Raw genomic sequence first — 13,929 nt, 5'->3', positions numbered from 1 at the left:
TTTTAAACAAATGTTTTTAATGTTTTGTATATAAACATTTTTAAAAAATGTTTTTAATGTTTTGTATATAAACATTTTTTAAAATGTTTTTAATGTTTTGTATATAAATATTTCTTAAAATGTTTTTAATGTTTTGTATATAAAAATTTTTTAAACAATTTTTTAAACATTAAAAACATTTTTTCAAAAAATGTTTATATACAAAACATTAAAAACATTTTTTAAAATGTTTTTAATGTTTTGTATATAAACATTTAAAAAAATGTTTTAATGTTTTGTATATAAACATTTAAAAAATGTTTTAAATGTTTTGTATATAAACATTTTAAAAAAATGTTTATAATGTTTTGTATATAAACATATTTTAAAAAATGTTTTTAATATTTTATATATAAACATATTTAAAAAAAATGTTTTTAATGTTTTCTATATAAACATTTTTTAAAATGTTTTTAATGTTTTGTATATAAACATTTTTTTAAAATGTTTTTAATCTTTTGTATATAAACATTTTTTAAAAATGTTTTTAATGTTTTGTATATAAACATTTTTTTTAAATGTTTTTAAGGTTTTGTATATAAACATTTTTTTAAAAAAATGTTTTTAATGTTTTACACACCTTTTAAAAATGTTTTTAATGTTTTGTATATAAACATTTTTTTAAACATTAGAAACATTTTTTAAAAATGTTTTTAATGTTTTGTATATAAATATTTTAAACGAATGTTTTTAATGTTTTGCATATAAACATTTTTAAAAATGTTTTTAATGTTTTGTATATAAACAATTTAAAAAAAATCTTTTTAATGTTTTGTATATAAACATTTTTAAAAATGTTTTTAATGTTTTGTATATAAACAATTTAAAAAAATGTTTTTAATGTTTTGTATATAAACATTTTTAAAAAATGTTTTTAATGTTTTGTATATAAACAATTTAAAAAAATGTTTTTAATGTTTTGTATATAAACATTTTTTTAAAAAATGTTTTTAATGTTTTGTATATAAACATTTTTTAAGAAAATGTTTTTAATGTTTTGTATATAAACATTTTTTTAAAATGTTTTTAATGTTTTCTATATAAACATTTTTAAAAAATGTTTTTAATGTTTTCTATATAAACATTTTTAAAAATGTTTTTAATGTTTTCTATATAAACATTTTTTAAAAAATGTTTTTTTATGTTTTCTATATAAACATTTAAAAAAAAATGTTTTTAATGTTTTCTATATAAACATTTTTTTAAAAAAATGTTTTTAATGTTTTCTATGTAAACATTTTTAAAAAATGTTTTTAATGTTTTCTATATAAACATTTATAAATTTTTTTTAATGTTTTCTATATAAACATTTTTTAAAAATGTTTTTAATGTTTTCTACATAAACATTTTAAAAAAATGTTTTTAATGTTTTCTATATAAAAATTTAAAAAAAAAAAAACGTTTTTAATTTTTTGTTTTCGGGTTTTATTTCAGCCTTAGGGTCTAATAATGTGTTTTATATAAAAATATATAATTTTTAGAAATTTTTTTTCTATCAAATAATTTACGCTGCTGAAAGACACATTAGCCAAATTTTATTAATCTTTATTTTTATAATATAAATTATATTTTTGAAAGGAGATTTTTAAGCAATAAAACTCTAGAGACTTTAATCGACTATAACCAAATTTTTTGTTAAATGTTTTTGTAACCCCTACAGGGCAGCTCAGGTGCATACGCTTGTGGGTTGAGATGCAGCCGTAGCCGATATCCGTGTCGTCACCCGTGTTTTTGTCTAGTGGTCGAATTCGTCTTCATCGTCGTCGTCGGTCGCTCTCCAGTTCCGCTTTCAAATCAGCTTCCAAATGTCACCTTGGCTATCGGAGAAATATATTGCATTCACAACAGCGTTTCCAATTAAAGAAAAGAAAGTCAAACTTAATTGGTTTTTGTTAACATAGAATTGATTATTGTCTTCGACTTTACAAATAATAGTTACGCACTGGCCTAGTCATGCAACTTAGGGGGCTGGCAGTTATCTTTCCTTTGCCAAGTTCTTTGTTCTTCATCTACCGTCAGTCTACAGGAAGGGATCAGCTGCCAGAGCGAAAAGAAGACCCTGATTAGCCAAGTGTCTCGTTTTTATCAAATCAGTAATTCCTCCCTCTGTCTTTTTGGAGTTATTCTTTCTTTTCTTTTCTTCTCCCTCTCTTTTTTTATCCTAAAAATTTCTACTCCTCCTCTCGAACTTATCTCTACCCAATTTTTAACCCCCATTTGCACTGAGGTGTTTCTACTTATTATCAAATTAGTGTCGAACAACACTCGGCTGCGACCCTCACCCCCGCCCACCACCCCAAGCTGTCAGCTAAGATATCTGGGTCTCTTCATATCGCTCAACAGAGGTTTTAAAAACCTTTTCGTTGTTAACAGATATATAACGACAATGAGATAAAAACAATTATTTGTTTTTATCTCTTCCTGACAAACTCCCATAGACATTTCTGTTTAAAACTACATCAAACCATCATCATCATCACCACCATCATTAGAATTCAGCCGTGTGAATTCCTCAGAATTTGTGTCGACTAGCAAGGTCACTCGGCAACGCTCGGTCCCCATCGGGTCACATTTTTTTTAATATAAGTTTTACATGAAATGATTTCCTATTTAATGGCCAGTTTATCTTTGCAAATTAAGTAACCAAATTGCTTTACAATAAATATGTAGTTTTTCAAAATGGCGTCCAACTCTTAGGTGTATTAATCGTCTGCTATTTCAAATTTTGGAATACTTTATATTAAAAAATTAAAATTAGGTATATTTTCCCAATGTTAAGTATGCTAGCACTTAAGCTCCGTATAGAATAGCTAGTAAATGTATTATGCCAAAGCATGCTTTGCTTGTGTGTACAATAATAGCCACTACTTTTTCCATAAGAACTTAAAAAAATACTTATTTACGGAAAATTAAAAGCCGATAGTCTTTTTCAACACATCCGAATGCCTAATAAAAGTCACATTTGAAAGGAAAATCTTAAGGAGGAAAAGAAGTTAAAATCAACCCAAACTTCTATTTTTTCCTTAAAAAAAAAAAAAAGACACATTATATACAGTGTTGGTTATTCCTAACTAAAAAAAAAATCGAGTAGTTTTGTAAACAAAGAATTGCAATTCTTTTGAAATACCAGTGTGGCATAAAGCAGTTATCATAAGTTAATGGCTATAATATTTTTCGCGCATTTAACAGGCTAAAAATATGTTGCTTGCATAATCTTCAAAGTATAAAAAAAAAAGTTTGCAAGTATTTAAACGTCTTTTAACTACCAATGACGGAATCTAATGCAATAAAAATACTTAAGCATTGAGAAAGAAAAGCACTTTTCTATAAAAGTGATAGTATTGTTTCAGCTTTAGACAGACAGATACCAAATCTCTATGAGTAATGAATAAAAATTCCAAAAACAAGGAACATTTGAAGCCTTTAATTATTGATTTACATTAGGTTCCATTTGCTTAATACAAAATTGATATTATTTTTCCCTGCAGACAATATTTTCGCTCCATCTAAATATGTTGTCATTCAATATTTTTTCGATCATCTGATTATTATCGATTAAGAACCAAATTTTCACATCATAATTTGTTCAGATCATCGGTTGAATTTATGTACAGAGATTTCGGTTTCTATTTACGTCTCACAATAGATTTTTCACATTTTCAGACTTTTTCTCAAGAGGATAATTTGATCTTAAACATGCAGAATAAACTGAACCTCCTTATAAAAATGTAAAACCGTTTAAAAAAAAAAATTATATAATTGGACGATTTGATATTCGATTAGTAAACCGAAGAAACGTTTTGAAAATAAATAGAGTTTATTTAATAGGAGTTTCCGGTTTTATGCATACATTTATATAAAAGGAATATATACAATCACTGGCCTGAAACATGGGAATTACATAATAGAAAAAATGCAGGTCGTCAACAGGATTGCTTAAATAACTTGTTTACATTTTCAGTGAAAATCTTCAGATTTCCTTTATGGAATTAAGTTTTCCGAAAAAAAAAAAAATTCACTTAATTTCATTAAGTATTTATTTATTTATTTATTTATTATTTTTTTTTTTTACAACGAAAACCCATTTGTTCTGATACCGGGCAAAAGGTTCGATTTTTAGTGAGAAAAGCTAGTATTAAAGATGGGGAGGGAGTGTCGGCACTTTAAACTGAGTTATCTCCCCGTGGCATGTTCTAAAAATCCAAACAAAAATTTAAAAAATTCAAAGCTGTTTACCTTCAACGTGCTGTCATAAAAGCGTGTTTTTCTGCTGTAAAAAAAAAAACAAACAAACAAAAAAAAAAAACTACTCGATCAAATTAAATGAATTTTTTTTTTTAATTCTTCAATTCAAAACGGGTATGTACAATATAACCTTTTTTTTTTTTCGATATTTTCATTTTTTGATGTCTTGATTAAACTGTACAAGTATCCGTATTTCTTATATTCGGGTCTCACTGTATATGTCGGAACCAAAACAAAAAAAATGAATTATCATTTCTGATTTTTTTTTACTAAGCTGCTTTGTTTAATGTGGGCAACCATTTTAATAGTATATATATATATATATATATATATATATATATATATATATATATATATATATATATATATATATATGTGTGTGTGTGTGTGTGTGTGTGTGCGTGTGTGTGTGTGTGATATATATAAGGCAAAATGTGTATTAGTGTGTGTGCATTTTTTTCTGTATTTCCGGCAAAGGCATTTTATGGGGCGCTTAGTGGGGTCACTCATTCTTAAAACTTTTTATATACTGTCTAAATTATAATATCTACGAGTTACAAAGGGAGGTCACGTCTACATTTGGTGTTGCCGACTTTTACACGCTATTTTCGAGACTTTTTTCACTTGCCGCACCTTTGTTTCACTTTTCAGCATAAAAAAAGTGAAACTGAACCCCAGCTCCTTGGCGCTCGTGGCAGGGGGGGGTCCAGAAAAACAACATGGTTTAAGCAATGTTGGGAAACCCCTTATATCAGACAATTGCTATTCATGGGTGCACTAGGGAGCTGGTCCCCCCTCAAAAAAACAGCTAAAGTTGGAGAAAGAAAAAAAAACTGCCTCGCAGCAAAAGTTAACTGCGGGATATGTTTGACCTTATTATCATTAAATTCACGCAATTGATGTCAATTAAGTTTTAATTGTTAAAAAAAACATTTTTATTTTACTCTGCCGTCATGGGTGAGTGGGTAACATGTCAGGATTTTTTTACACCTTCGCCTCAAGGTTACAGGTTCGATCCTACCTACCTACCAAAACATTTTTTTTCTTTTACCACATGGGCGACGCTGTGCAGTTTTGTTGTTGTTTTTCCGATTTTTTAAAGAAGTTTAATATCGTTTTCTTTTATCTACCCCCCTCCCAACAAACACACCTCCAAACACCCGGGCATCCCCGCTAGTTTGTACTAACATATAGAGAATCTGGCGGTAGCCGAAAAAATGCCATGTGTAATTAATTTCCATTAACACTTTACTTTCTCAGAGTCTTTGAACCCTCCTTTTTTACGAACATTTATTTAGCATTCTCTTAATTATGTTTCCATGATTGGCTTGGCCTTCGAAAAACGCTGGGGTTTTCATTAGTTAGTTTAGAGTCCACAGAGTGAATGAGGTATTGTGGTAAATGTTGCCAGTCAAGAGTAAAGTCGCCAAAGGCTCCAATTTTTACATTAGTTACAAAGACCCTGCAACACTCCCCTCCCCAGATCTTATAGGGCCTTGTGCCTAAATTTGTTTTTTCTTTTGGAGATTTTACTTTTTTAAATTTTTTAAATTTTGTATTGAAATTTTTTTAATTGTAATTTTTTCTTTAAACGGAATAAATTAAATATGAAGATCAAAGTGTAGTATCTGTTCTTCAGATGCTGCACTTCAATTTCTTGTTCTCTGTCAGTGGAGGAGAAATCCTTCACGACTGAGACAATTTTTATTTTTGTTCCTTTTCTCCACGTTAAAAAACAACCCTGGTGTCTAACTCTGTCCCGTGAGGGAGGCATTGCAAACAGGAACTATGGTATAATGGTAAAATACGGAAAAAGAAAAAATCGATTAAAAAAAACAAAACAATGATTTTTTTTTTGTGTCAATTTCAACAAAAAAAAAATATCTACTTAATTTGCATGTACTTAAATATTGTGGGGGTCGTCAGGCCTTTTTAGGAACTAACTTCCTCCACAAATAAATAAAAATAAAAAGACTTACATGCAAAACAAACGGAGGTTTATTCACAGAAACCAACCATTAACAAATAAAATATAATTCTCTTTATAATGAGTTCAGAAGTCCTTTTTAAGTGTTCGTATAAAAAAAAGGAGAATGTCTTTTTTTTGTTGACTGTTCATATGTTAAAACATGTTAAGAGAGGCAATAGGTAATGTTCGCCTGTGAAATTGTATGAAGCGCACGGAGCAGTGAAAATGGAAGAGTGATAGTAACACGCGTGGAACGTCCGAATGAAAATACAGTTGAGAGAGAGATTTGATGTTTGTGTGTGCTTAAATACTATTTGGACCGGCTCCCAGCGAGCTTAAAAAGAACAGTTTAGGAAAATGTCCTTGGAGAAATCCCATTGGACGGAAACATCACGTGGGGTGCTCTGTACTACGTCCGCTCGTTTTGAGTCGATTTAATATATAAGGCCACGCCGGAATTTGCGTGGGAGTTATTTTTTATTTTTCACGCGCCAACATAATCATAATTATACTGCACGCCTAAATTGTATTTATTTTTATAACAATTTTTAATCCGAATCTTAACCGTGTCAACTGGCACCATATCACCGCATTATTTAAAAAAAAACATGAATTTTCGCTGTTTTTTTTTTAAAACATGTGACATACTAACAAGGGAAATAACTCAGTTATGCTAAAAGCAAGGCAAATCGCACATATTTTTTTTTTTTATTGGCAATAGTTACATACTATTTACCTCCTTTGGAACTCTCTAATGTTTTTTTTTAGCTAAATATTTTATTTTCAGTAATTTTCATCAAGGAATGTTTTTAATATTTTGAGTTATTAATACTTTTTCGTTTTTCGTAATTTTTAAATATATTCAATACAATCAGTAAGGAACTGTTGGCTTGACTTGAAATTCAATATAAAAAATTCCGAAATACACAATTATAATGTAGTTGCATTAATTATCTATATATATAAAAGCCAAACGTCTGTGTGTATGTATGTATGTTTGTTTGTAACGCTAAAACTTTTGAAAGACGGAACCAAACTTGACAAATTTGGTATCATATCGAAGCCCCATCACCCGGATGACAAATATCGAAATTTCACGTCAAACGGACCACTAGAAGTTGGTCAACTGATCAGTTATCTTCGAGGGGGGCCCCCAAAAAACCTGTCATTATTTATATATATAAAAGACAAATGTTTGTTTGTAACGCTAAAACTTGAGATGAAAGATTCCTCTCCCCTAAGAATAAAACATATGTTCAATATCTGCTTTTGTTTTTTCATTGTTTATACGGTCCCGAGCAACGCCGGGTAGCCCTGCTAGTTTATTTATAATAATCAAAATTATTTTGTATGCATAGACTCTTTTCTTTGGTAATTTACTATCTTTGCCATTTGTTTTTGGCACCTCCCGAGACAATAGAGTTCTGTGCCTCAGAGTAGTCTGTCGACGAATGGCGACTTTTTTGCTGCGCCTGTGCAAGCCCACCCTGCATCGACAGGCTCAGTTGCAAATAGGCACTCAAAACAATCATTGAGCTTTAAGTTTATAATTTAAATCAATCATGTAAAATGTTTTCAACATAAAAATGTCTCACTGAAAAATTATTAATGACTAACTGAGAGTTAGGCAGAAAACCTAAAGCTATAAAAGACACAATCAGAACACATGTTTCAAAGTACTCTTTAAGCAATGCAAGATGGCCTTGCTGCTATTTACTTTAATTTAATTCACCAAAACAAGGTTTTTGCCACTGATACTAAAGCAGTTAAGAATTGAAAGCCATATGTATAGGGGCATTTTAAGTGGGGAGTTTTCCAGCAAGATGTTTGTTTATATAACATTTAAATTGCTGTATGGATAGTTCTTGGAAATTAACTTTGCTTATGGTGTAGTTTTGGGAATCCCAGCTTAATTGCTATATAGGTAGTTTTAGAAATAGAAAGTTATGTAAATATATTTCATTTCCCATCAGCGAGTTGACAGGGTCACAAAAGGTTAGGTTTGACAGGTATCAACCTAGGGAGAATGTACCGGAAATTAGGAGTGACACGGGAATTATAGTCGTAGGCTTCCGGTTGATGACCACATGGGCTGAGATTTGGTTTTGGGCTGCAGATGGTTAGTCATTAATAATTTTTCAGTGAGGCATTGTTATGTTGAAACACTTTTTCATCATTGATTTAAATTATAAACTTAAAGCTCAATGATTGTTTTGAGTGTCTATTTGCAACTGACCCTGTCGATGCAGGATGGGCTTGCAGTCACAGCAAAAAGTCAAAATTTGTTGACAGACTACTCTGAGGTACAGAACTCCATTGTCTCAGGAGATGCTAAAAACAAATGGAAAAGATAGTAAATTACCAAAGAAAAATTTCTATACATACAAAATAATTTTGATTATTATAAATAAATAATTAGTGCAACTACATTATAATAGCGAATTTTGGAATTTTTAATTTCAAGTCAAACTAACGGTTCCTACTTAATTGTACTGAATATATTTCCATAAGCAAAGTTTATTTCCAAGAACTATCCATTCGGAGAATATAATACCATGAAACTCCTTTGAGTACAATGCGGTCATTTCCAAATTCGATAATAATAGTTCTTATTGATTCGTCACATGATGCACGTTCATATTACGAACCGGATTTTTCATAAATATCTGCTTAGGCTTGACTGACACCTAACATAAACTGTCAGAATATGTTAAGTGTTGATCAAGTCTTAAAAATGCGAGAAAACCCAATCAAATTACAAAATGCTAGGAAACAGAAAAAAACATTTATCAGATACTTATTATAATTAAAAATAATAACTGGGAACCATAAGTTTCATGAATAGATATTATTTTATTTTCGTGTAAATAAGTAGAAACATTTTTTTTTTCACCTATGTTATTGCACATTACATACTGGTTATTTGAGGGAGGGTTTGACTGATTGTTTTGTTTTAGGGTTAGAATTAGGGCTTATGACTTATTCCAATGATACGTATAAGTTTCCAGTCCAACCTGGACATTTACAAGAAATCCCATTCGCAATATGCACCAGTACCTCAAATTCTTCCAAGTTCTCAGAAATGTCCATTCGGGCTCAACTAGCACCTAACATAAACCATTTTATATGTTCTAATGTTAAATTTATTTAATAATTGTCATACAATACTCATTTTTAAATTTAGTTTGATTTTACTAAATTCATTTAATTATTCATATTATGTAATAAAAAATTTAATTATTTAGATTATATAATACTAAATTTATTTAATTATTTAGATTATAAAATCTAAATTTAATTATTTAGATTGCATAATCCAGAATTTATTTAATTATTTAGGATATATTATACTAAATTTTTAAAATTATATGATACTAAATTTATTTATTTAGATTATATAATACTTAATTATTCTTATGTAGCGACATATCAACCTGTCTCTTCTTATCAACCAGCAGCTGACATAAACCACCAGAATATGCCGAGTACCAAATTTTAAAGACGCAAAGAAACCCAAATCAAACAACAAAATGCTAAGAAACAGAAAATAATATTTATTGGATACTAAAAAAAGACTAACGGTTCCCACTTAATTGTAATGAATATATTTCATTTTTTTTCACCTATGTAAGTTTCATGAATAAATATTATTTTATTTTCGTGTAAATAAGTAGAAACATTTTTTTCACCTATGTTAGTTTCATTTTTTTCCCCCTGTGTAAGTTTCATGAATAAATATTTTATTTTCGTGTAAATAAGTAGAAACATTTTTTTTTCACCTATGTTATTGCACATTACATACTGGTTATTTGAGGGAGGGTTTGACTGAGTGTTTTGTTTTAGGGTTAGAATTAGGGCTTATGACTTATTCCAACGATATGTATAAGTTTCCAGTCCAACCTGGACATTTACAAGAAATCCCATTCGCAATATGCACCAGTACCTCAAATTCTTCCAAGTTCTCAGAAATGTCCATTCGGGTTCAACTAGCACCTAACAAGATACTAAAAAAAAAAAATTTTTTAATGAAAAAGCATAAAAATAAAACAACCTACCATAAGTTGTATGAAAATAAAATAAAACAACCTACCATAAGTTGTATGAAAATAAAATAAAACAACCTACCATAAGTTGTATGAAAATAAAATAAAACAACCTACCATAAGTTGTATGAAAATAAAATAAAACAACCTACCATAAGTTGTATGAAAATAAAATAAAACAACCTACCATAAGTTGTATGAAAATAAAATAAAACAACCTACCATAAGTTGTATGAAAATAAAATAAAACAACCTACCATAAGTTGTATGAAAATAAAATAAAACAACCTACCATAAGTTGTATGAAAATAAAATAAAACAACCTACCATAATTTGTATGAAAATAAAATAAAACAACCTACCATAAGTTGTATGAAAATAAAATAAAACAACCTACCATAAGTTGTATGAAAATAAAATAAAACAACCTACCATAAGTTGTATGAAAATAAAATAAAACAACCTACCATAAGTTGTATGAAAATAAAATAAAACAACCTACCATAATTTGTATGAAAATAAAATAAAACAACCTACCATAAGTTGTATGAAAATAAAATAAAACAACCTACCATAAGTTGTATGAAAATAAAATAAAACAACCTACCATAAGTTTTATGAATTAACAATATTTTATTTTTTTTATTTTTGTGTAAATAAGTAGAAACATCTTTTTTTTTTGCATGATTAAAAACTAAGGTACTATTATGCATGGGTTATTTGGAGGAAGGGTGAGAGTTAGGGTTCTGTTATTGGGTTAGCGTTTGGGATAGGATTTAAGACTTGTTCTGACGTCTCTAATATTTTATCTAGGCTGATTAAAACCATTGTGATACTCCATTGTTATGACTGATTAAAATCAGAGAAATTAATTCCTTTTTACAATTTATAAAACGTTGTCTACTTTGCTCCCTATTGGCTAACCAGGTCTGTTATTGCTTTCTGATTGGCTAACCAGGTTTGTTATTGCTTTCTGATTGGTTGGTCAGCAATTTCAACAGCATTCTGCATATTCAAAAGCATGTGAAAAGGCGTCACCAGTACGGAAAAATAAAGACTTTAAAAACATTATCATCTCTGTAACATAATCCCCCATTGAGAAGCGTTAGAACTACACTGAGGTAGCTTTGTATTCCTGGGTGACGCCAGATAACCCAAGGATTTAAGATAGAGAAGATAATTATACATATTTTATTTCATGTAAAATAGGTATTGTTTGAAACCAGAGAAATATATATTTTATGGCTAAAAGGTTGACAAGAAATTTCACTTAGAACCTTGTCTGGCCTTAGATGAACTCAGAGTCGGAGGTCAGAATTGACATCTGTCCTTGAAAATCATACTTAGATTTCAGTGTGGGAATTGTACCCACACAAAACCCTAGGGCTTAGGATTTCGTGGAGATTTCGTGGCGAAATCTTATTGGCTGGGGAGAAGTACTACCCCCATTCACTTACCTTACTATATATACAACTGTCGTGTGAAAATTAGTCAGTTTCAGAGAAGAGCGAGAACAGTTGAGTCAAACAGAGTTCAGATCAGAGTAGAGAAGAGACGTGATCCCCCCCCACCTCATCCATCCGTCGGTTGCTGTCTGTGAAGAGAGTTGAGACTTTGAAAAGAACTTACAAAATCTGGATGAGAATTGTAAAAACATTTGTACATAATTTTATGAGAATTAAGCTTTTGTAGATAGACTACAATCGTTGTCTTTCTTCCTGCCTGCCACTTCGATATTTGCTTTCAGCATACCAGATTATGTAACAACCTCAGAGAAGCCTAGACGACCACTTGCCGAGATTCAGTGAAACAAAAGTCCTAGCCACCTCCTCGAACGAGGCGTTTACATCTCCCCTAACACGATTATACATGTGACTGGATACCGCTTGTTAATTTCATACAACTAGAATGAGTTTTTGTTCTGTTTTGTGTGTATTTGCATGTGAGCTTTGAGATTGGAACTTCGAGAAAATTTAGTTTGACAAACTTCACACGGATAAGGTTTCTGACCTGTGTGCATCCGCAGATGTCTCGTCAAAGACGAAATGACAGAAAAACTTGCCCCGCATACTTCGCAAGAAAACGGTTTCTCGCAGGTGTGGACGCGCATGTGCGTCTTCAGGCTGGAATTTTCAGAAAATCTTGTCCCGCACAGTTTACAAGAATAAGGCTTCTCACCTGTGTGTGTCCGCAAATGTCTCGTCAAAGATGAAACAATAGAGAAACTCGTTCCACAAACTTTGCAAGAATATGGCTTCTCACCTGTGTGGACACGCATGTGTGTCTTCAGGCTGGAATTGTCGGAAAACGTAGATGCACAAATCTTGCAGACATATGGTCTGTCACCACTGTGTTTCCGCATGTGCGTCTTCAGGTTTGTGTAGTCAGCGAATGCGTTTCCACAGACTTTGCAAGAAAATGGTTTCTCGCCTGTGTGTGTCCTCACATGCACTTTCAGGCTGGATGACTGCGAGAATGCCGATCCACAAACCTGGCACACATATGGTCGCTCGTTGGTGTGAATTCGTAGGTGCGTTGTCAGGCTGCAATTCTGTGAGAATGCCAATCCGCAAATCCTGCAAGAATACGGACGCTCCCCTGTGTGCGTGCGAATGTGTCGCTTCAATGCAGATTTTTCTGTGAATGAAGATGCACAAAATTCACATGAAAACGGTTTCACTCCACTGTGTATTCGTTGGTGAATTTTTAGGTTGTGTTTTTCAGTGAACGAAGATTCACAAACGTCACAGGAATATGGACGGCTTTTTGCGTGTTTGTTTTGCATGTGTTTTTGTAACGTGAATTTGTTTGGAAATGTGGTTTCACAAACAGTACAGGGAAATGTTTTTTCTTCGGTATATTCAAGCATATTTTGTGCTTTTCCTATATATACAGTTGTGTGTGTGTGTGTGTGTGTGTGTGTGTGTGTGTGTGTGTGTGATTATCTGTCTACTTAATTTATATATGTCTATATAAAATGTTATAAATAGATATTATTTTATCACCAACTTCCATCTGTTTTATGCATGGTCAGTTTGCATGTGTTTTTGCAATGTGAATTTGTTGGGAAATGTGTATTTGCAAAGAGTACAGGGAAATGTTTTTTCTTTAGTATATTCAAGCTTATCTTTGTATCTTGCCTATAAATGATCAGTTTTATAGAATTGTTACTTTATATATGTGTGTGTGTGTGTGTGTGTGTGTGTTTACTTAAATTATATATATCTACATAAAATGTGAAAAGGAGATATTGATATATTACCAATTTTCATTATTTACTTGTTTATTTGTTCTGTATATTTTCTGCAAGTGTATCTTGTTTATAATGGCCAATACGTCTGTAGGTATAAAAGAATTATTATTTAATTATTTATTTATCTATCTATATTTGTATATATATATGTGTGTATATATATATGTGTATGTGTGTATATGTGTATATATATGTGTGTGTATATATATGTGTGTGTGTATATATGTGTATATATATATATGTGTGTGTGTATATATATATATGTGTATATATGTGTGTGTATATATGTGTATATATATGTGTGTGTGTATATATATGTGTGTATATATATATGTGTGTGTATATATGTGTATATATATATATATATATGTGTGTGTATA

General features: G+C 30.4%; 1 protein-coding gene across 1 annotated transcript; it reads right to left on the bottom strand.

Annotated features, from left to right (window-relative positions):
- Nucleotides 1-10,788: 10,788 nt before the first annotated feature.
- Nucleotides 10,789-13,657, bottom strand: LOC145269527 (uncharacterized). Its single transcript, XM_080125282.1, has one exon. It carries the CDS (start codon nt 13,163-13,165, stop codon nt 12,200-12,202), a length of 966 nt encoding a protein of 321 aa, XP_079981408.1. The 5' UTR covers nt 13,166-13,657; the 3' UTR covers nt 10,789-12,199.
- Nucleotides 13,658-13,929: the final 272 nt, after the last annotated feature.

The sequence above is a fragment of the Euprymna scolopes genome, chromosome 45, assembly GCF_053919585.1.
Source record: "Euprymna scolopes isolate OS-2025 chromosome 45, ASM5391958v1, whole genome shotgun sequence".
NCBI lineage: Eukaryota > Metazoa > Mollusca > Cephalopoda > Sepiida > Sepiolidae > Euprymna > Euprymna scolopes.
This window is presented reverse-complemented; position numbering and strand designations above follow the sequence as displayed.

Excerpts from the sequence above, each read along its gene's own strand:
- LOC145269527 (XM_080125282.1), bottom strand. The coding sequence starts at position 13,165 with ATGCTTGAATATACCGAAGAAAAAACATTTCCCTGTACTGTTTGTGAA.